The 21,507-nt window shown below is 30.9% G+C and overlaps 2 protein-coding genes across 3 annotated transcripts; one reads left to right on the forward strand and one right to left on the reverse strand.

The window, feature by feature from the left end:
* The first annotated feature begins 2,322 nt into the window (after window positions 1-2,322).
* Window positions 2,323-9,028, forward strand: LOC146530825 (uncharacterized). Its single transcript, XM_085199724.1, has 3 exons — window positions 2,323-3,732; window positions 4,503-4,721; window positions 5,163-9,028. The coding sequence occupies exons 1-3, from the start codon at window positions 2,575-2,577 to the stop codon at window positions 5,376-5,378; spliced, it is 1,593 nt and encodes a 530-aa protein (XP_085055850.1). The 5' UTR covers window positions 2,323-2,574; the 3' UTR covers window positions 5,379-9,028.
* Dip-C (dipeptidase C) lies at window positions 7,087-14,847 on the reverse strand. 2 transcript variants are annotated; one of them, XM_085199725.1, is made up of 13 exons: window positions 14,690-14,847; window positions 14,211-14,386; window positions 13,787-13,978; window positions 12,897-12,944; window positions 12,314-12,375; window positions 12,152-12,196; window positions 10,674-10,749; window positions 10,164-10,357; window positions 9,916-10,050; window positions 9,035-9,149; window positions 8,089-8,283; window positions 7,510-7,661; window positions 7,087-7,267 (listed from the first exon to the last, which is right to left on the reverse strand). In XM_085199725.1, exons 2-13 carry the CDS (start codon window positions 14,379-14,381, stop codon window positions 7,219-7,221), a joined length of 1,434 nt encoding a protein of 477 aa, XP_085055851.1. In that variant the 5' UTR covers window positions 14,382-14,386; window positions 14,690-14,847; the 3' UTR covers window positions 7,087-7,218. The 2 variants fall into 2 exon arrangements, with proteins under 2 accessions (XP_085055851.1, XP_085055852.1); XM_085199726.1 differs by lacking the exon at window positions 14,690-14,847 and adding an exon at window positions 14,525-14,681.
* Window positions 14,848-21,507: the final 6,660 nt, after the last annotated feature.

Below are 21,507 nucleotides of genomic sequence, written 5' to 3' on the forward strand. Positions count from 1 at the left end.
TGCCACGACTGACCTTACAGATAGTATATTATTCTTAAATTTTATATATATTTCTATCAATATAGTTTTTTTTTTTTATATTTATTTTTTAGTGTATTTTTTTCTGTTTTAGGGTTCTGTACCTCGAAAGCAATAAAACAGAACCCTTATAGGATCTTATATAGGACTTAGTACTTAAATATTGTAATAATAATTTAATATCAAATACGTTAATCGACTATGCAAATACTCTTAGTATAATAAGTACTAAAACATATGTTTAAATTATAATAAATAATAATGAAGGATGTTAATCCATTTATTATATTTTTATATTTTTACGTGAAGCCCTTGAAGCCCACATGATGGCAGGCTTTGTCAGGGCATAAATTAGAGGCATTTTCAGCTACAAATGGAGACATATCTTATCTTAAAATATACTTGAAAGCATCGTGTTGTTTTAGATGGCTTACGTAAGTAATAGTGAAGTTAGTCTACAAAACAAATAAAATATTTACTAACGTGTGACATAAATAAAAGCAAATATATATAAATAATGCATTGCTCTTATTTTGTTGGCAGGCGCTACACTATAAGTAAATGTTCCTAATTGAATCTATTTATTGAAAAATTATAAAAAAATGTTAAAAAAATACTAGTTTCGGATTTTTTCCTTTACATACACCCAATTACTTAACCGGATGCTAAATTTCACCATTCCAGGTCATCTGGAACTTGGTTAACATTAAGGTCTATAGGTCAGTCACCCCCCTAAAAATTAACGATTTTTGGACGTCATTATCTAAATAACTGTTTGAGCTGTGTTTATGAAATTTTATACACGTATACAGGTAGGGGGTCTAAATATTTGAGCCAAATATGACAGCTTTAGATGGAATAGTTTTTGAGTTACGAATAGGTAAAAAGTGGCTTCAAATGGTTCGTGTAAAATAACACACGGTGCTGCTCGCCAGTTTTGTTTGTAAAAAAACTTGGCTACGCGCGGCCGCGCGTTTTAAATTAAATAATCTATTAATTGTTATGTATTTTGATTGTTTGTGGATAATATTATCTTATCGTTAGATTATAATTTGTTTTGAAATACATTTGCTAAATAGTTTTAATAAAGGAAAATAAATGATAGAGGGACATAAATTATTTTTATTTACCAATACAATATGTAATCAAGCTTAGTAAGAATATTTAGCTTCGATTATATTTATTGTTAGCCAAGATTTTTTATTGGCTGTTAAATATTTATTTAGCCAAAGCAATCGTGGTCAAGGGAACCTATACAAAACAAAAGAAAGTGGGCAGCGGAGTATCCTAACACTAGGTTCCCTTTGTCTACCTTAGCGGAATACAACGTCAAGCTGAAAAAAAATCTTTATTGATTTAATACATGGATTCGTTGAAGAGAAATTTACTAAATTTCACATAAACAGGGACAAAAGGAGTACATTACATGAGTTAAGTGATGAAGTATATGGGTTGTAAAATGAATCTATAATTAAAAATTAAACCAGCTTCACACTATATCCCGCACACAGCAGGGTAGGCAGAGGGAACCTAGTGTTAAGACACTCCGTTCCCCACTTCCTGCCGAATTCTGGAGGCATTGCGAATTGAGTGGTAAAACTCAACGCCGCGCTTTGTTTCGACACCAGAACGAAGAAATGGAAACATAAATAAATATTCCACTTCCTCGAGTGGGAAATGTAAAGAAAGTTCAACCAAAGTTTGCATAGAATAAACTGCTGCTTTGCATTTCTTGAGTGCTTATAAATGTAGAGTCAGAAAACACTTTAAATGAAATCGGTTAAAAATAAAGATTATTACTAAAAATCAACAATTAATAAAGAGAACTTTTTGTCAGTATCATCTAGAACATCTTTGCATTTTTAATTTTTTTTACTGCTTGGTCAAATATATTTTTCATTGTTGCACAAAGATAGCCCAACATCTTTACCTTTTAATAATATTAAAATAAAATATTAAGAAATAATGTAGCGCTGCTATTAGTACAAGAGGTGTTGGCCAGTTGGCAAAAAGCAGTACAATCAGGTTGCCAAGTAAGTAGTAAGTATTATGTTAATAATAAACTAAATTAAATAATTGTTTATGCTTATGCTATAAATAGGTAACTATAAGATTGCAACCTTTATCTTAATTAATGGATATTATATGACTACCGTATTCTTAATATTTTATTTTATCCTAAGAAATTTCAAATATTTCCTATATCTATATTATATATTATCTACGAAGAGTAAATGTCATGTTGCTGTCATCACAGAACACATTTACTCATGTAATGTCAATTTCTGTCATGTAATGTCAATGTCTTCCAGTTCAACATTTGTTTTCATAAAATTGAGTAACCGTTTATAATGCTAATTTATTATTGTATTTTTTATTTTATTTCAATTAATATAAGTAAAAAATTGTGATTTATCAGTAGTATACAACCATTATGTTTATATATTTTATTATATAAAAAATCCGCTTGTTCTTAGGTCTTACGTGATTTTCTGAAATATATATAACATATTCTCTTTAGATTTTGATTAATTTACAATAAGACATTTAAATACAATGGATTTTAGTTCTCTTAACCCAGTAACATCAAATGCTCTCAATCTCGCTGCGAGAAAAAATAATGTCGCGACAGTCGAGAGATTACTTAAAAAAATGAACCCAAATTGTATTGATAATCGTGGTTGGACTTGTCTTCACGAAGCTGCTGCAAGTGACAGTTACGAAAGCTTGTTATTAATTTTAAATCATAAAGATATAAGACCTTTAGCAGAGACTCATGAAGGACATACTGCACTCTATTTAGCTTGTCGGTATATGAGCTCCATTAAAACTATTAGAGCTTTATTGGATAGTGTACCTGATATTGCAAATTATGGAAGCACAGAAGATGTGACTCCTCTTCATATAGTATGTGCCCAGGGAAAAAATGATGTTATTCAGTTACTATTAGATTATGGGGCTATTATTGATGTACAAGATTTTGACGGGGATACACCATTGCATGATGCTGCACTTGCCACTCAGTTTGATACGGTTACTCTGTTATTACATGCAGGGGCAGATCCAGAAATTAAAAATGAAGCTAATTATACAGCTTTTCACTTAGCATGTTATAAAGGTTGTTATCAAACTGTAAGAAATTTATGTACATATATTTCTGATGTCAATCAAGTCACTATGAATGGGGACACACCTCTAATTTTAGCAACTCAAGGTTGCAATGATGTTATAGTTCAATTTCTATTAAAGAATGGTGCAGATCCAAATATTAAAAATAAATATGGTGACATAGCACTTACTATGGCTTTGAATGTAGGCAACATCTTAAGTTTTAAGATGTTACTCAGAGTAACTGATCTTAATAAAGTAGATCAAAACCTAATCCTGCATGCTTGTAAACCTCATTATTTCAAATTAGAAATACTTGAAAGTTTATTAACATACAATCTGGATCCTAAATATTTTGATTTTTATGAACAATTTCATGTTACATTGGAACAAATCGGGGAATTTAATCCCAAATATCTGACAAATGCACCGCTCAATTCATTCCTAAATATAAGTGAATATATTTATCAATACTCACCTGAGAAATTCCAGGAGTTTTTTTATTTGTTCTTAATGAGAGGACTTTCTGTTAATGCTGTAGATGTTAATGAGTGTCCACCACTGGTGTATACACATTACAGCATGCACTCCTTATGCTTTAAGGAAGTAAGTATATCATTGTTTTATTTACTTTCAAACCAACATTTTAATTATGTAATAGTCAGAAACTAAATAAATCAAATCATAGACACTTAATTGTACAAAAATGATAATACAAAGTTGTTATTACAAATTATACAATTTTGATCTCTGTTAGGCAGAGTAATGAATTATTAAAGTGTATATCACAACATAGGCCGATGATTCATTTGTTTGAGTACAGGCAAAAATCACAATTATTATGTTAACAATAAGATACTGTCTCACTGACCCACAATATCTTTAAATACGAATATATCTACATGTAAATAACAGAAATAAACCAATATATTTCCTATTTTTTTTACAATTACTCCTATATTTACAAAATGTGTCTAAGAGATTACTTGATGCAATATTGTCTTATTTGTTTTTAGCTTCATAATGTATATATATTGTATACTGTACAGGGCAGGGTAGGCAACATAGAATGGATTACAGTTCTCTTAACCCAGTTACAACAAATGTTATCAATCTCGCCACTAGAAAAAATAATGTCGCGACAGTAGAGATGGAGAGATTACTTAAAAATGAATTCAAATTGTATTTCACACATAAAAGAACTCTAATGCCGCGTTTTGTTTTGCTAGCAGAACGAAGAAATCAAAATATGTTATTTACCCTATCATGAGTCGAACCCAAAATCGCCGCGCTTACAATCGCTATAATCATAACTTTTTTATTTAGTATTATTTTACGCAATAAGATTATTCTATTGTATTTTAAAACAATTTCAGATATTTAAAATACTCAAAGAACACGGCTGTGAAGTAGATTATTTCAGCGGTTCATCTTGTGTTAAACAAATGAGAATAATACCTGATGCGATTCTAGCATCGATTACGTCTGACCCGTCCACGTCGCCCATAATGTTGCCGTATAGCCTTCAGTGCGATCCGGAATATCTGTTAAAGTTTGCATTAGAAAATGGACTGTTGGGAAGGTTTCCGTTACATGTAAGCCGTTTTTTTAAACACTATTAATGAAATATTTTATATTTTCTTTTCGTCAGTTTGTTGTCGAGGCTAATCACTGCGTTGAGTCCTGCTAGTTAATAGCCAACGCCTCCTGAATTCGACGGAAAATGGGGAACGAAATGTCTTAACACTAGATTTCTATGCCCCCTCTGCGTACCCTGCTAGGCTAGGGATACAGCGTGCACTTTCATCCAAATTTTCAAGACATTGCGTGTTAGGTGGCGAAACTTAATATCGCGCCTCATATTACAGTTAAGCAATGAAAATATTAATAAAAAATAAATCATTTTTTTTAAATAATTCATTTCCCCCAGTGGGAATCGAACCCACAACTGCATTTACAGTTACACGCTTGTGCATCTGTGCCACTAAAGGCCTCTTTATTATTATTATTATCTAACTAATCGTTTTTTCTTTTAGGTCCAAGAGCAACTACTTGCAATGATAGGTTTACCAACCGATACAAACGCAGAAGCTCTTCCATACACTATACTGCCACTGAAGCATTTGTGTCGACAAGCAATCAGACATTTCGTACGGTGTGAGGGTAAATTTAAATCTTATCGTGATCTTGTTAATTTTCTCAACGTTATTAGGATACCTAAGATTTTAAAAGATTATTTGTGCTATTTATAATATATTTAGTTTTTTTAGTTGTTAATTTAATTTTAAATTATTATTGTTTGTAATAGTAGCTTTACAGTTTGACCAACAAGTTGTGGCTGCCCTGAAGTTAGCTGTAGACAGTTGCACAAATGTGATTTTAGGATTTTTTAAATATTTTCATTCCGAGTGAACAATGCGCATAGGTTCAGAAAACCTAAGGGCGCAGAATACCACAACTGGTTGACTGTGCTATACTTTTTTTATCGCTTAGCAGAGATTTAGAGGGAACCTTGTGTTAAGACACAATTTCATACAAGCTGCCCAATTTTCGAGATATTACATGTTGAGTGGCGGAACTCAACGCCGCGTGTTTTGTTTTGACCAGAGCGAGAAAAAGAAAGAAATGTATTCCCTGATTTGAGCAGAAATTGAACCCGCAACCGTTATGACCATCACCATTTAATAGCTAAATTATTTTCTTTTAAATTATTAAAGTAAACATAGTAAATGATTTCTTTTAATGCACTTAATTTTGCTCTTTATTAATATTTTCTGATTTGATCTCATTTAAAATAATATTTAATTATAATAATATTAATGCCTAACGTGCCTTGTTCATATATTTATACTTAATGTACTTTCTACACTGTGGTACACCATACAATATCCATATACTTAATTGTTTTTATTATTATTTTTGATTTTTTTATTTTCATATAGTTTTCAAAAGTTTAATTAAATGTTAAACAATTTTATGTGATTTTTAATGCTGAAGCAATGAATTCTTTGACGTGATATTACATAGTTATACAAAGTCACAATAAAATTATAATAATATGGATTAATCTTGTAATTTTCTTGTATATCCCAAAAATCGTTAGGAATATATGATAAAATATTTTTTTTATCTTGCCGTATCCCGCATATAGCAGGGTAGGCAGAGGGAACCTGGCAACGTTGAGGCCGCCCGTACCCCATTAACACACTTTCGTTTCCCACTTACCGCCGAATTCTTCATGCATTTCGTGTTGATTGGCGCAATTTAACGCTGCGCTTTGCCTGGTTACAAGAGCTACATAAAGAATATATTAAAAATACTACATTCCCCCAAGTGAGAATCGAACCCACAACCGTCGCGTTTATGACTGCACGACGACGGCATAAGTACATTTTTTCAGCTTCACGCTTTATCCCGCACACAACAGTGTAGGCAGAGGAAACTTAAGTGTTAAGACACTCTATTCTATACTTTCCGCCGAATTCTGGAAAGAATAAATGGAATAAATTTAAATACATATTTCATCCCCTCGAGTGGAGATCGAACTCACAACCAGTCAGTTCTACAGTTACACTTTGTGCCTCTGCGCCACGACTGGCCTCAACTGCCATACCTAAGTGTATAGTCGCAAACGCGTACAGTTTTGCTTCATTCCTTTTTTGGGAAAATTTGTAATGAATCATTAATTAACTCTCTCAATGAAATAATGAGATTGCAAAATTTTCCGTCTATGACCCAGAACAAGTAATGAAGAAGCAAATAAATCTTAATAAGTTAAAGTGTGAAATAAAAATAATCCTTCAAGTAATTAAAACTACTTTTTTTTAGTTTTATATGGTTAGTTTTTTTAAATTATTTATTTTATTATTATTATATATACACACAAGATCTACGCCATTCATGTATTTAATATTATTATTATTATTTTCAATTAAGATGCCAAAAAGAAATAAACATCTGTTTGATAAAATAATAAAATATATTTTCAGTAATGATTAATAAAACATTTAACTTAATTTAAATAAACATTGCTTAAAACTAGAGAAAAGCGCTCTTATTTTATGTGAATTTTGTTGCAATACCCGCAAATATTTACTTGAAGTTAGCTCCATTAGCCATAAACTCTTCAATTTCTGCAACACTATAATAAAAATGTTAAAATTAACTTAGTATGAATGACAAAGTAATTAATACAATAATTACTTTTTATAGATATAGGTATAGTAATTTAGGCATTCTGAAATTGTGCTTTAGGAAAGATATTTTTAAAAAATTAGAAACTTCCTAAAAATCTACATCCATCAATCCATCTACAGTTAATTTCACGCGGCCACGACTCGTCAATCGTATTGTATATTGAAGTTATATCATTACAAAACTTACGTTCTAGGTACAAAAGTTAAATTCTCCACGCCAGTTTTAGTAATAAGCACATCGTCTTCGATACGAACACCGCCAAAGCCTCTGAGTTGGTTCACTCTCTCCCAATTAAAGAATTTAGATTGCTTTGGGTCCGCTTGTGCATTGTTTAAGAGCTACAATTAAAAATCAGAAAAATATAAAATTAAATGTTAATAGGATTTACTTACAATATAAAAAAAAATTGGGCTAGTTTCTGTAGTAATTAAAATTCATTCAAGTCGTATGATTAAAATTTTTGTAACGATTATAATAAGAAACAATTTAAATGTTTTATGCGCAGTGGCATAGATATTACTAAAATTCTTCATTCTATTTTCTATTTCTTCGCTCTGGTCTCTGGACAAAGCGCGGGGTTGAGTTCCGCCACAAGCCATATCTCGAAAATTCTCAAAAATGGAAATGGAGTCCCCTAATTATCACTGAATCCGTCATCCGTCACCGAAATTTCGGTCACTATGTTCCTTATGTCTGTCATACGTAGAATAAAGTGTGAAACTAAAAAAAAATAAACAAGCAAAAAGATAAACAAAAACACTTTACCCTATCAATAAAGTAGCAGCCGGGCTCCACAGTAAGGCACATGTGGGCGAGGAGAGGACGCGCGGTGCGCAGACGCGCGAGGGGCGCGTGCAAGGCGCGCGGTGGGCAGTGCGGCAGGTACCCGCCGACGTCGTGCACGTCCAGCCCCAGCAGGTGCCCCAGCCCGTGGGGCTGCAGGACGCCGTGTACACCCGCCTGGAATGTCAAAGTCAAAGCATTTTACTCAAGATAAGAATTTATATGTTGTTCATTCATCACATGTTAGTATTCGGGCCTGAAAGGAATCGACGTGAGAAGTTGGGGTTTTTTTTATTTGTTGCTTGTAGAATCACACTTAATAATTAGTGATAATGATGCCTTTGGTTATTAACATTTCAAAAAATGAAGTTAATTTATTTTTACAACAGATAAAAAGCAATAAAATCATATTAAAAAATAATTTATATATATAACTCGACCTTTTTTAAAATATTTGTTTAGTAAGCCTTTAAAGTTTTACTAAAATTACGGCTATATGTATTTATGTATGCTTTGTATGTGTTATGTATGGTAAATATATTCTTATTTATTTTATACCTTTAATTATATATATATATATATTGCACCCTACCTATATCTTAATTTGCTATTTCCTCTGCCTTAAGGTTGCCTGGCAGAAATTGCTATTAAGCAATAAGGCCGCCTTTTGTACATTTATATAATTTTATTGTATTTTTTTGTGTCTTTTCCTGGGTGTACAATAAAGAGTTATTATTATTATTATTATTAAAATTAAGGTATTCAATTTTGTATCATTGTTCATTTTTGTCTTTATCGTAAATGGATGGACTGGGTGTTTATATTACACAAATTAAACTTTATATTATTACACTGGCTGAAAAAACACATTTTTTTATAAATATCACTTTTGTTTATATTTATTATTAAATTATTACTAATATTATACCTCAATCATTTCTTCCACATTCCCTTTAAGAAGTCCGCCTTCCTTTAAATGTTCTAACATGGCGCGATTTGCCGCTAAATGCATGTCGGGCCATATAACACCGGGCTTCGCCTCTCTATTTGTAAGGAATTATTAAAATAACACTTAATTATTACATATACAATGAATGAGGCCGTCGAGGCGCAGCGGCACAAGGTGTCACTGCAACGCGACGGTTGTAGGTTCGATCCCTACTCGAGGAAAAGATTTATTTACTAAATTTCTCCGTTCCGTTTCCTTGCTCTGGTATCGAGGCAAAGGCGTGGCGTCAAGTGTCACTCGTCACGCAGTGCCTCCAGAAATCGGTGGAAAGTGGAGAATTGAGTGTGTTAACACTATGTTCCCTCTGCGCTGCTGTGTGCGGGATACAGCGTGAAGCTGGGTTACAATGTAAAAAATATTTTTTTTATTTGATCATTTCTAATCTTTTAGTGTTTCTTTATTCAGCTTCAAGCCTATTTATAACAGAGTAGGCGAAAAAAAAAACGAATATTAAGTCACATTTCATTATTCATTTTTGTCCTGAATTCAAATTTGCGTATCGAGTAGGAAATGATTTTTTAATAAAATTAAAATTAAAAAAAAAACAAAAAATATATTACCTAAAAAAAACATATTACCATTGTTGAGGTCGTCATGGCGCAGTGTGACTGTAAACGCAACTTTTGTGGGTTCGATTACTACTCATGCAAATAAAATATTTAATATTTTAATTTCCTACCTCAACACGCAATGTTTCTAAAATTCAGAGGAAAGGGAGAATGGAGTGTCTTAACACTTAAATCCCTCTGCCTACTCTGCTAGATGCAGGATATAGCTGGAAGCTAAAAAATATATAATACCTTAGTACAACATCTCTGGCAGCTAACACAGCTTCATATACAAGTTTTTGGTCCGATGTAAATTTTCCATTTGCTGGAAACGAACAGGTGATATCCGCCGCATATCCCGCGTAGTTGCCACCCATATCGAAAAGACTAAATACAGAAAAATAAAGGCATAAAAAATAAATACAAAGAACATGAAAATTGATAATTTGAATAAAGAGATAAGCAAATACGATTTACTTAATAAACGATATTTAACCCACCACATATCACCATCTCTGATCATCTTGACATTGGGAGCTCCGGCGTGTCCATAGTGCAGGGTGGCTCCGTTGTGTCCAGAGCCGCATATACAGGTGTAGGACACGTGGCGACACCCGCCCACACGGTAGCAGTGGTCCAGGAAGATGGACTCGCACTGGTACTCGAGGAGACCGGGTTTCGTGTATAGCATTACCTGAAAACGTATGGGTGATCAAAATTTGTGAACTATTTCTATTTTTTTTGTCTTATTTCGGATTGCAAAGCAGTGGGGGATGATGATGCAAAAAAAATTTTTTTTTAAAAAGACAACATTTTGTAAAAGTTAGAAATATGTATAAACCAACAACTCTACTATGAAAAATTTCTAAAAAATATTCAAAAAGTAATGAAAACGGAAAATTTGTTAATATGTACTTCTGTTGTTTGGAAGGTTATTAAAGATAATTTCTCAAATATAAAGTTTAATATATTAAATTATTAATAAGAAATAAACGAATATGGTAGAGTACCTGTTTGTGAGCATCAGATGATACTTTGCAAATATACCGCATCACTTCTATTTCTTCAGGTGTTTTAATCACTCGACTGATAATGTAAAGAAGTAATTTAAAGTAAAAAAAATATATGTTTTCAATTATTCCAAGTATTTTGGGTGCCGAAATCTACTAATATATTGAAATATTTCATTAATAAATACGATAAATAAAGATCAATGAATTGACATTAAAACACATATTCCGACTGAAATAACACAATTTTACATCTATACTTTGAGACCTTCTGCGCTAGGGGTGCCAGGGTAAGCAGAAAAATGGCGTAATATTGTAGCCCCATGACCTTCTTTATTGGTCAACTCAATCAAACTTTAAATGCTATCTCCTCCTAAACTATTAGAGCAACGCACATGAAACTTAACATGATTCAGATTTCAGACCAATCTTATAAAGATCGGCCTGAATTGTATATATTCTAATTGAAAACAAATTGAATGGAGCTAATACGTTGCACCACTATACCTTCAATTAAAAAAGTATTTAACTTTTCTTATTCTATTTATTTCTATTTTACTTAAATCTTTTATCAACATTTCTGACTTTTCAGACAAAAAAGATCTTTAAAAGGTCATTATTACGTAAGTTTCAAAATATTATCGAATTTAAGACAGGGATTTTATTGAAATATGAAATTGTATCCTATCAATTGATATTTGTAATACGACATTACTATCAGATAAGAAAATCCATATTATTATATATTTTAATATAAATATTATTATTATATACTTTTATATTGGTATGTAGATAAGCACTTGTGTAATCATACTAATATTATAAATGTGAATGTAAGATTGTTTGCTACGATTTTACGCCAAAACTTAAAAATCGTTTATTTGCTTATATTTCTAGGGGTATAAGAAAAGAAGTAGCATAATTTTTACAAAAAAAAAATAAAAGAATTATACTTTGGCTATAATATAAACAAATCAGTTTAAGCGAGCAAAACTGCGTTTAAGTCTCTAGTATATATAAGAAAACACAAATGTTTTGGTGATGTCGCGGATGAAGTCACGAAATTGCTCGATAGTAACAGATATATTACAGTAGTGCAGTTAAAATTATTATCTTTACAAGTATGAATATAATAAAACTTAAATTATTTTTCTTCACACTACGATCTACTAGTCGTGGCCGCCTTGAACTTACTATAGGCAACAAAAAAACTGTTCAGTGATTTTAGATTTTTTTTTTACTTTTGATTATTTTCTTCCCTAGTGAACAATGCACACAATTTGGGAAATCCTAACTTTAAAGCGCGCACGACTTGACGATCATGCTGTAAAATATTAACAAAATCTTTGTTAGAAAGAAAATAAAGTATATTTTTGTGCGGACCCACAAAAACAGGATCTATGGAAATATCTATGGCAATGCCACAACGAAAACACATTTTATTTTAAATATAAATAAATAATGTAAAAATAACTTACAGTTCTGCGATTACTGGGAATAATGTTTCATTATCCACTTCGAATCTAGAATAATGTAAAAAAAAAGTATAATAACAGGATATAACAAATAAATAGCAAAATTGCTTGTAGCAAGACAAAAATGTTATTTTATCCTAGATGTATAAAACATAAATAAATTACTCATCAATGCCGGAAAATACAGCTTCCTTTGCAGTAAGACCACTATCAGTGTTTGGTCCACTCTGAAATAAGAAATTAAAAGATCCATCAATAAAATATCCTGTATCTAGTTTTTTATTTTATCAACATTGAAATAATATTAATAACTATAAATTTAAAAGACCCCTGACTAAAAATACTCTGAAAAGTAAATGTCACTACAACTACATCATATTCATTGATGTGTCATAATTTTCAATTGTCTGTATATATTTTATTTGTTAATAGAATATTCTCAATTTAGTCATTTACTTCACAATTTAGTCATTTACTTCAGAACATTCTCAATTTAGTTATTTACTTCACCCAAACAACTAGATTAAAATTGATTCTTCCATTTAGGAGCTATGACGCCACAGGCAGACAAACAGGTAAACACACAGATACATCAAATTTATAACTCCCTATGCGTCGGAAACATTGTAAATCTAGTTTTTTTAAAACACAACATTGTTTTACAATTTGTGTAAAACAAAAATTGTAAAATACTGTTTTATTTTAATAACTTCTAGAAAATAGTTTTTATCATATTATATGTACTTACAAGAGTCAATATTTTTTCTGGATTTAGAGATTTCAAAACATCAGCAATCTGAAATTAAAAAACATTTGTTGTATGAAAATTACTGATTTATATATAAACTAGCGGACCCAGACGCGGCTACGCCTGCTTGAAATATAAGAATATAATTTCTATAGAAATATAATTTCAATCTAGATGAAATGCTAAAAGTGACTATTATATATATTTTCATAACGATGAATATCAAAATGACGCGGTAACGAACGCGGTTGCGTAGCGACGACGGTTGTTATTAACATGGCAGAATAAATTGCGTGTCAAATTAGAAAGTATTTTAAAATATATTAGTATATATGTGTAATGTAATGTTATATAGCCTATAGCACTTCTGAAGAATGCAGCTTTCATACAAAACAAAAACAATGTAAATCGGACCAGTAGATCCAGAGATCTTAGCGTTCAAACAAACAAACAAACAAACAAACTCTTCCGCTTTATTATATTAGTATAGAAGTATAGATACATTATAATATAAGAAAATTTATTTCTGGATACAGTGTTGTAAAGTGTTGGAAAGCTAAGTAAACATCTTTTCCTATTTTTAGGATTTTTTTGTACATTACATTTTATTGTATCTGGACAGAAAGTAAATGTTAATAACAATTTTATTAATTTATATGATAAGATGATATCTCTTAAGATAAAATATTTGCTACATACTCAACTAGATATTAACATGTTTTTTTTTTAAATTATTATTTATTATAAGTAAAATAAATTATTTTCGTTACTCTGCTCTAGTAAGACAAAACTCAGTATCAAGTTCAGTCATTTGTGTGAGTAATAGTGTTGTAACCCTGCTATATGTACCTATATGAAGCCAAATGAAATACATTATTTTAACAATTTACCTCATCAACATAATGTACATTATGTATTCCATATATTTTCTGGAACTCCCCACATGAGAGCAGTTTTCCCATCCAAACTTCATACTCTTGTGGGAGTCTCGGCACAAACAAGTGGGATTGTTTTGTTTTTATATCTAAGGCAAAGTAGCAACCTGGCTCTCGGACACCACATATCCAAGTAAAGTATGCTTCCTAAAATATGAATTGCAAATAATTAATTTTTATTTTGGCATTATTGTGAAGGTTCAATTCCGACTTGGGGAAGTGAGTTATTTTCAGTTCCTCTTATGAGTGAGTATATAGTGTATGAGTTATTTTCAGTTATCTGGTAAAGACAAAATTTGGTATTGAGTTTAGTCACTTATTATAATGCCTAGTAAAACTACATTTATTTAATGTACTAATATTAAAATTGAATATTTACCTGTCTAAAAACATATTCAACATCGGTATCATAATGATTGATACTTTCTCCGCCTTGAAGAACTACGATTTGACCACTTTGTAATTTTTCCGCAAGTCTTTCTCTATTCTTCGCATATAATGCCAAAGGCACATCTAAAGTACCAGGGCCCATTGACCAAGAATCTGCCATTTTTGCTGTAAACGTAAAAAAATACGATAGTAAATAAAAAATAAAACTTATAATTAAAATATTATGCGCGTAGGAAAATATATTAAATTGCATGTACGTGGCTTATATAGTTAATTATATTATAGCAAAACTTTCGAACTTACATAGAACTAAACTGATTATAGTTCGTGCGCAAGAATATAAACACTGCCGCGCAAGTACTGTATTAAACACTGAATCATTAATAAATAAAGAGGTAAGCTAGCAACAAAATGTGTCAAACGCGAGCGGTGACGTACGCAAAGCGATATAAGTATATAATTTATTACCTTACTGCAATACAATTAAAAGGACGAACATAATACAATTCACTCAATACCCCAATACACTATCACAATAACAAATTGTTCTGTCATTCTCAGCTGTCATTTTATATTTGTCAATGTGTTTTTTGTTTGGATATGTTACCGGCAATCTGTATAATTTGGGTATTCTATATAATACCTCGGTATTGTATAAAATATATGGGGCGTAAAGGCATAATATGAATATTATTGTCCACCAGTAATATGTAAATAGATCTTGGTCATATTTCTATGTTCGGTCCACCGGTTTAGCAATTTTTCAATGCAAATTAGGTTAGATTCGAAATTTAAAAATAACTAAGCTAACCTAACATAGACTTAAAATCTACTAAATCTATATATTTGCAAGTACCAATAGAAAAGTTGATTGTCCTCCCCTTCTTTGCTCTCGTCTAAACATATTACATCACCAGCTGCGCATTCAGGATTTTATACAGTAATACTAAGAAAGTATTTATACTTTCTTTTAATAAATAATTAATGATAATTAAAATAAATTATTTTAATAAATAATGTTTTTTTGCTCTCCAAACAAACATTCATTTCAACATTTTTGGTTTTATAAATTTAATGTAATTTTTTTTAATATTCTGTAGGTATATATGTTTCTCCTTCGGTTAAAAATATAACCTCGTTACATACACACGGTTTTTTTATTGTTAAGAAATAAAATAACATATTATTATAACGATAGTCATCGAAGTAGGTTAACAAGCTGATCGGGCGTACTTTACCTACATATAAGACGAGTACCTACTTAATTACAAGTATATGCTTAAGGTACCGCTTTTATAAATTTTATCTATAATATTGAGAATAAGCAATAGTAAAACTAAATAAATAAATAAATTTTAAGCAATAATTTCATGACTTTTATAATTAGTAGAGTTTTATGTAACTTTAAGGCTGTTGTTGGATTTCAGGTACATAATTACAAGCTTTGTTAAGAATTTTATTAACTTAGATCCTATGGTTTTAAAACTTTAAGTTATTATTTGATGTATATAACAATAGTTTACTATACTATTATCAAAGAAGCTAAACAATAATGGCAGAATTGCAAAAACCAGGTAACAACTGAGGTACACAGACACTGTAACGGTCATCTTAAGGCTTTAAGCCGGTTCAATATTACCCAGCGATAAAAAACTATACTATCATAATGGATACTTTGGCTTGGATATCTTTTCTTTATTAGTTAAGGAAAATGAGAATTCTTAATTGCACTACTATAATACATTCTTTTGGATAAAGTAGTCGCTAAAAATAGTATTTGCATTTTGGTGGGCTAGGACGAAATAAGAATGTTTGGTTGATTTTCGACTGTAGTCAAAAAAATCTTATAATATAAAAATAATAAAATAAACCCTGTAGGGTCTACTTATATTTTTATTTATTATTGAGTAATGAGTAAAGTTTTGTTCAGGTACGATAATATAGTTTTTATGCCATGGCTCCTGAGAGTTCATAATATATTGTCCCTAAAATATTATGAAACTGCTATTACGTATTCAAGTAATATATGTATTGCTTATTATATAACATATTTTTTTAGTTTCATGCTATGAGCGAGATAAAGTCGCTCACAGCATAGGATAGGCAGGCGAAACCTAGTGTAAACCTAGTGTTAAGACACCCTGTTTCTTTCGAAGACACTTCTTATATAACTAAACCACTAACATATAACATATTTAATTAGTGAAATAGGAAATAAAGGACTAAGTGAGATCTATAATTTTTTTACATATTAATGTTTTTTTTTTAAAATACAATAAATACAAAAACAATTGCAAAAATAAATGATAATACTGTAGTAATATTTATATAGTTTTGCTACTGGATAACAGATGGCGTAAGTTATGCATAATTTAAATTTGAATTAAATGTTGTGTTACTTTATCATTTGACCTTTATTATGGTCCATTTTAATTTATATAAATATGATTTAAATTTACTCATAGTTTTTCCCCACTTTACTAAAATGTTATGTTGCTGTTATGATAATGTTATAAGGGGTTTGGGACATAACACGTTTTTATTAATAATATGTATAGTTTTCTTAAAAAATGTTTTAATGGCTCCGCGCCTTGAGTTGTTTTTTTAAAATAAACATGATGGTTTCTTACTATTATGTAAAATAATTATGCTTTAGAAACAGACACTTGTTTCCTCCCTCAACTGCTTTATGTAACTATCTTAAAGCGTAACTTTCTTAATTTAATAACAAATTGTTCGCAAAAACTTCACTCATGTGTAAATATGAAGGTAATATTTAAATCCAAATATAAAATGACCCTGGTACAAGAATGTACTTTTTATGCTCAATGTTGAAACTTATAACTACACAGATATAAATAAAAATAAAACAAATAAAGTCTTAAAATTTTATTCCATTTATTAGATAACTCTTAAATCTTATCTAAATCACAAGATCGATAAATTAAACTATCTAAAATCACAAAATGCACTAAAACATGCACACATGTAATATTACATTGATTTTTATACCCGATTTGGTACAATTGTACATTACAATGTTCATGTACTAAAGAGAAAGAGTAGGTACATTTATAATAAAAAATATTGCCTACAAATTTACTAAGTAACAGGCGTTATTGTAATTCAGATTAGGGTTCCGCAGATCTGACCTTACAACACCTGCCATACCACCTTAAGCGATAACTTTACCTTACTTATATTCGACATGCGAGGAAATAACTGTATCTAAAGCGTATTATTACTGTTATGTTTACGATTCCGTTAGGAAGGTGTTCCGATTATGTTATTATGCGTATATACTATTATTAATTTAATTTAATGAGACGATATTTGAAATGTATGTAGAGACTTTTTGAGGACACGTAACATCACAAGGGAAAAATTACTGATAATCGATAAACGTCACCTGTTATTCATCTATTGAATACATAATTTCAAATGTAAACAAACGTATTTAAAGCTATTGAATACTTTACATTAATAATATTTAAATAACTTTATTTTTTGGAAATGTCTCAGCTTAAGTCTTCTTAAGTCACGAAAACGTAAATATTAATAAAATAGACAGTAATATAATAATGGAAGGCATACGAATACTAAGAGTTAATTACGTCATTCAGTACTTTGATCAGTTAAGGTCACTATAAAATGAAGAATAAATATTATGATTGTAGAGTATCGGCGGCCATTTTGGTTCGTTCTCGTGATTTGTACCGCGCGGACACGTCATAGCCGGCCGTCTCGCTCTCGCACGCTTTCCGCATATAGCACCATTGTAACCCGACACGTTTCTTACACACAGATTTCACAACACGGTCCACACTTTCACAACTAAAATGTTTTGTTTAATTAACATAAATAAATTAAGAATCTACTGATATTTCGTGACACGGTTGTTTCTTTTCCTGCAGTCTCCGCACAGCCTCGGCGACGAGGGCGCGCTGCTCCAGTAACCTTTCCACGAGATCCACTGGTTCTTGCTTTCTTATGTAGTACGGAGCGGCTCTCGCTCGAGCTTGCAGGTGAAGCTTTTGCTTGAGCCCGAGCGTAAGCTCCTCGATGGCAGGCAGCCGTGACGAGGCTAGAGGCCGTCCGTCTTCCCTGCTCGCGTTGCGGCTGTCATACCTCGAGGTCTCTTTCAGCATAGCGTTGATCGCTGTTATGAATGGCTAACAAGGACGAGCTCCACTGGGGACGCGCAACTAACAGCGTTTGCGAATGTGGAATGAATGAGCGACCAGCCGCCAGCGAGTGAGGCGAGCCGACCCCGGTGTGGGTTTGCGGGTGTGCGCGGCGGGTCGGGGTGGAGGCGGCAGGGAGGGCAGTGACGTAGTCAGATGCGCAGTCGTGCCGGCCTGTATACAAACAATACGATGGACGTAAATAAACACAACTCCGAGCAGACACGCCTGTAATGTGAACGGTGTTATCTTTGTGTTAGTGGTTCAACTTGTCGATCCACTTGCGCGCATGGGAAGTGGAAAAATCTTTGGTCGGCCCTCGCTTAGGTGATATATTTACTCGGTAAACTTATGATTTATCTTTTTGATCTCAATAGTGCTTGTAATACGGTCATGGCTGTATACAATGAGATTTGACCTATTTGATTGTATAATTTATATAGCTACAATGTACCTTGCGTAATAACTGTCTTTCAAAGAAAAACTACTACTATTGGAAAATAATTACAGATGTACTACTACTGTCTTTAGATGATAATCTCTGTTTTAATAATTTGTAAAAAATTGGATATATAAATAGTTTATTTATATATATGAAACAATAATTAGAGTAAAATTTATAAAACCAGGCATTCAAACTTTTTTTTTTCTATGTTTATTTATTTATATTGTTTTTGTAAAAATATATTTTTTTACGTTCTTTCGTGTTGTATGCTGTATACTTAACTCTCTATATAATTTGCGTTAATATATTGTATTTAAACGTAGTATGGTAAAATTGATGATTATTTTAATAAATATTTCATAAAATTGTAATTCAATTTAGATTTGTATTAACAAGTTTGATCACAAAAGTTTTATTTGCTCAATGAAAATATTGATTTTGTAATTTTATTGTTAAATACTAAATACCTGTTTCGTTCTTATTTATGTATTCATAACATATTGAAGTCATAAAAGATAGTAAGTGAAATATTTCAACTGTTTCAAAACAAACTTTAAGTCTGTCATATTGAGTTCATATTAATTATTATTTTACACATCGTAAGTAAGTATTTGTAAACACGTTTGCATGTAGAGGTGAGGTGGCCGTTTCGTTGAACTATAGCTAAAAACGGACGTTGCCCTCGGTTTTTGTGCGATTTTTTCCTGCCGAATTAGCCGAGTTCGTTGTTACTTTTTGCTAGGTATTTTTAAGCACATGTCGTAAAAATCACCAGAAAATGTAAACAATAATATTTATATAGATATTCGGTTTATATATCAGTAAATTAAATGTGTTTTAATGCTTTAACACATTATAATGTAAGTTTATAAAAAAAACTTAGGCTTGTAGTATTGCAGGTTAATTTCTGGAGGTAAAATTGGTTAGTCATGAAATTTTTATTATGAAAAATAAAAAGTTTATTTTTTCGGTACGTAAGGCAGTCAAAGTATTGGCTATCAGCACATACATATGTTATCTATTGGTAATATTTTTATCTTTAAATGCAGCGATGTCGTGAAGATATAGGTTTTTTTATCTGATTCATACGAAATATTAATTTTAAAAACAACGCTTGATTAAATAAAATACAACGACTCTCTGGAAAATTCATCAATTATTTACTACTACTCGGAAAATAATAAGATCATAAAAAGTTTGTTAACATAAAAAAATATTTTAATCGCCAGCATATGATTCATTGTTTATGTCATGGTTAGTTAGATAAATTAATTTAGAGAATAATATTTCTTTATTTGATGTCTTTAAAAAATGGATTATATATATAAGTACTTTATCCTTTTTTAACGGCAGAATAGATTTAGAAATTCGTTGTATCTTGCAAGTAAATAGAGCCATTGACTTTCAAATTTCTTTATAGTTGGTAATAGTGTACACGTGTTATATTTGCGCTCAAGTAAAACAGTCAATACACTGTGCCGTTTAAAAACAAAAGATAAGCGAGTATCAGCAGAACTACGTGTTTGTATACATGTTATATTAAATTAAGTGATCTGGTTATCATAATAATACTAGCGATGGCCTTCGACTTTATCCACATCGTCTACATTTATCAAGATAAACAGACTGTCTGCAGATATCACAAGACCAATAGGACTATTTATATATAAACCTCGTGCCTAATAACATGTTGTATTTCTGTTCATTAACACATTTTTAGTACACTTCTACATATTACAATGCATATATTTAAAGCTTTCGTAACATTTGTAATAAAATAAATGTATAATGCTTTGCTTAGACTCTTCCGCCATGCTGGCCTTCGAAAGAAAAGATAAGAATATCAACTAAATTTAAAACTGTCTGTAGCTAGCATTGCGTGTGTAATTTTTGTGAAAATTCCATTAGGTTAATGTTTGGTTGGAGCTTTAAAACTGCTAGCGACATCTTGTGTGGGATAGCACGAACTAGTACGTAAATTAGTTCCTTTTATTACAAAACGATGGCGACTATTTCGATTTTTTTGTAATTATCATTAAAATATATAAATGTAACAAAAAATATAATATGAATATATTGCTTTTAATAAATGCTAATTTATTGTTTGTTGCAAACAGGAAACATATTATTCAATATGTTATTTCAAAATATTTAAATTTCTTGCATAATATATGATTAGTAAGTTCTTATGGTACCTACCTACTCGCTTGCTTCTATTTTAGCATAACGAAGCAAAGTTAAATAATCACGTTCTTAGAAGTTGCGTGTCTCTTTATTTTTTCATAATTAGTACAAGGTATGAAAATATACAATAAAATATGTTATTATGGTGAGCATATAATTTTACTATCTAGTCTAGTATGTAATCTGTGTCTAGTATTATTATAATTAAAATAAATAAACCTAGCGTATTTAAAGCTATTTTATATATAAATATTAATATTTATATAGAACATATCTCTAGAGACGCTCATGGTTGCAATACTAAAAAAAAGTAGACAAAAATACACAATTTTAAGTCGAATCGAAATGATACTTGAACAAGCCGGCTATTCTTTAAAATGAGATATTTGATAAAACGTAAATAAATATTTCACTTCCTCGAGTGGGGATCGAACCTACAACCGTCGCGTTACAGTCACACCCTTGTGACGCTG

The sequence above is a fragment of the Heliconius melpomene genome, chromosome 16 (assembly GCF_056956725.1).
Source record: "Heliconius melpomene rosina isolate 202511_hmr_F chromosome 16, ASM5695672v1, whole genome shotgun sequence".
NCBI lineage: Eukaryota > Metazoa > Arthropoda > Insecta > Lepidoptera > Nymphalidae > Heliconius > Heliconius melpomene.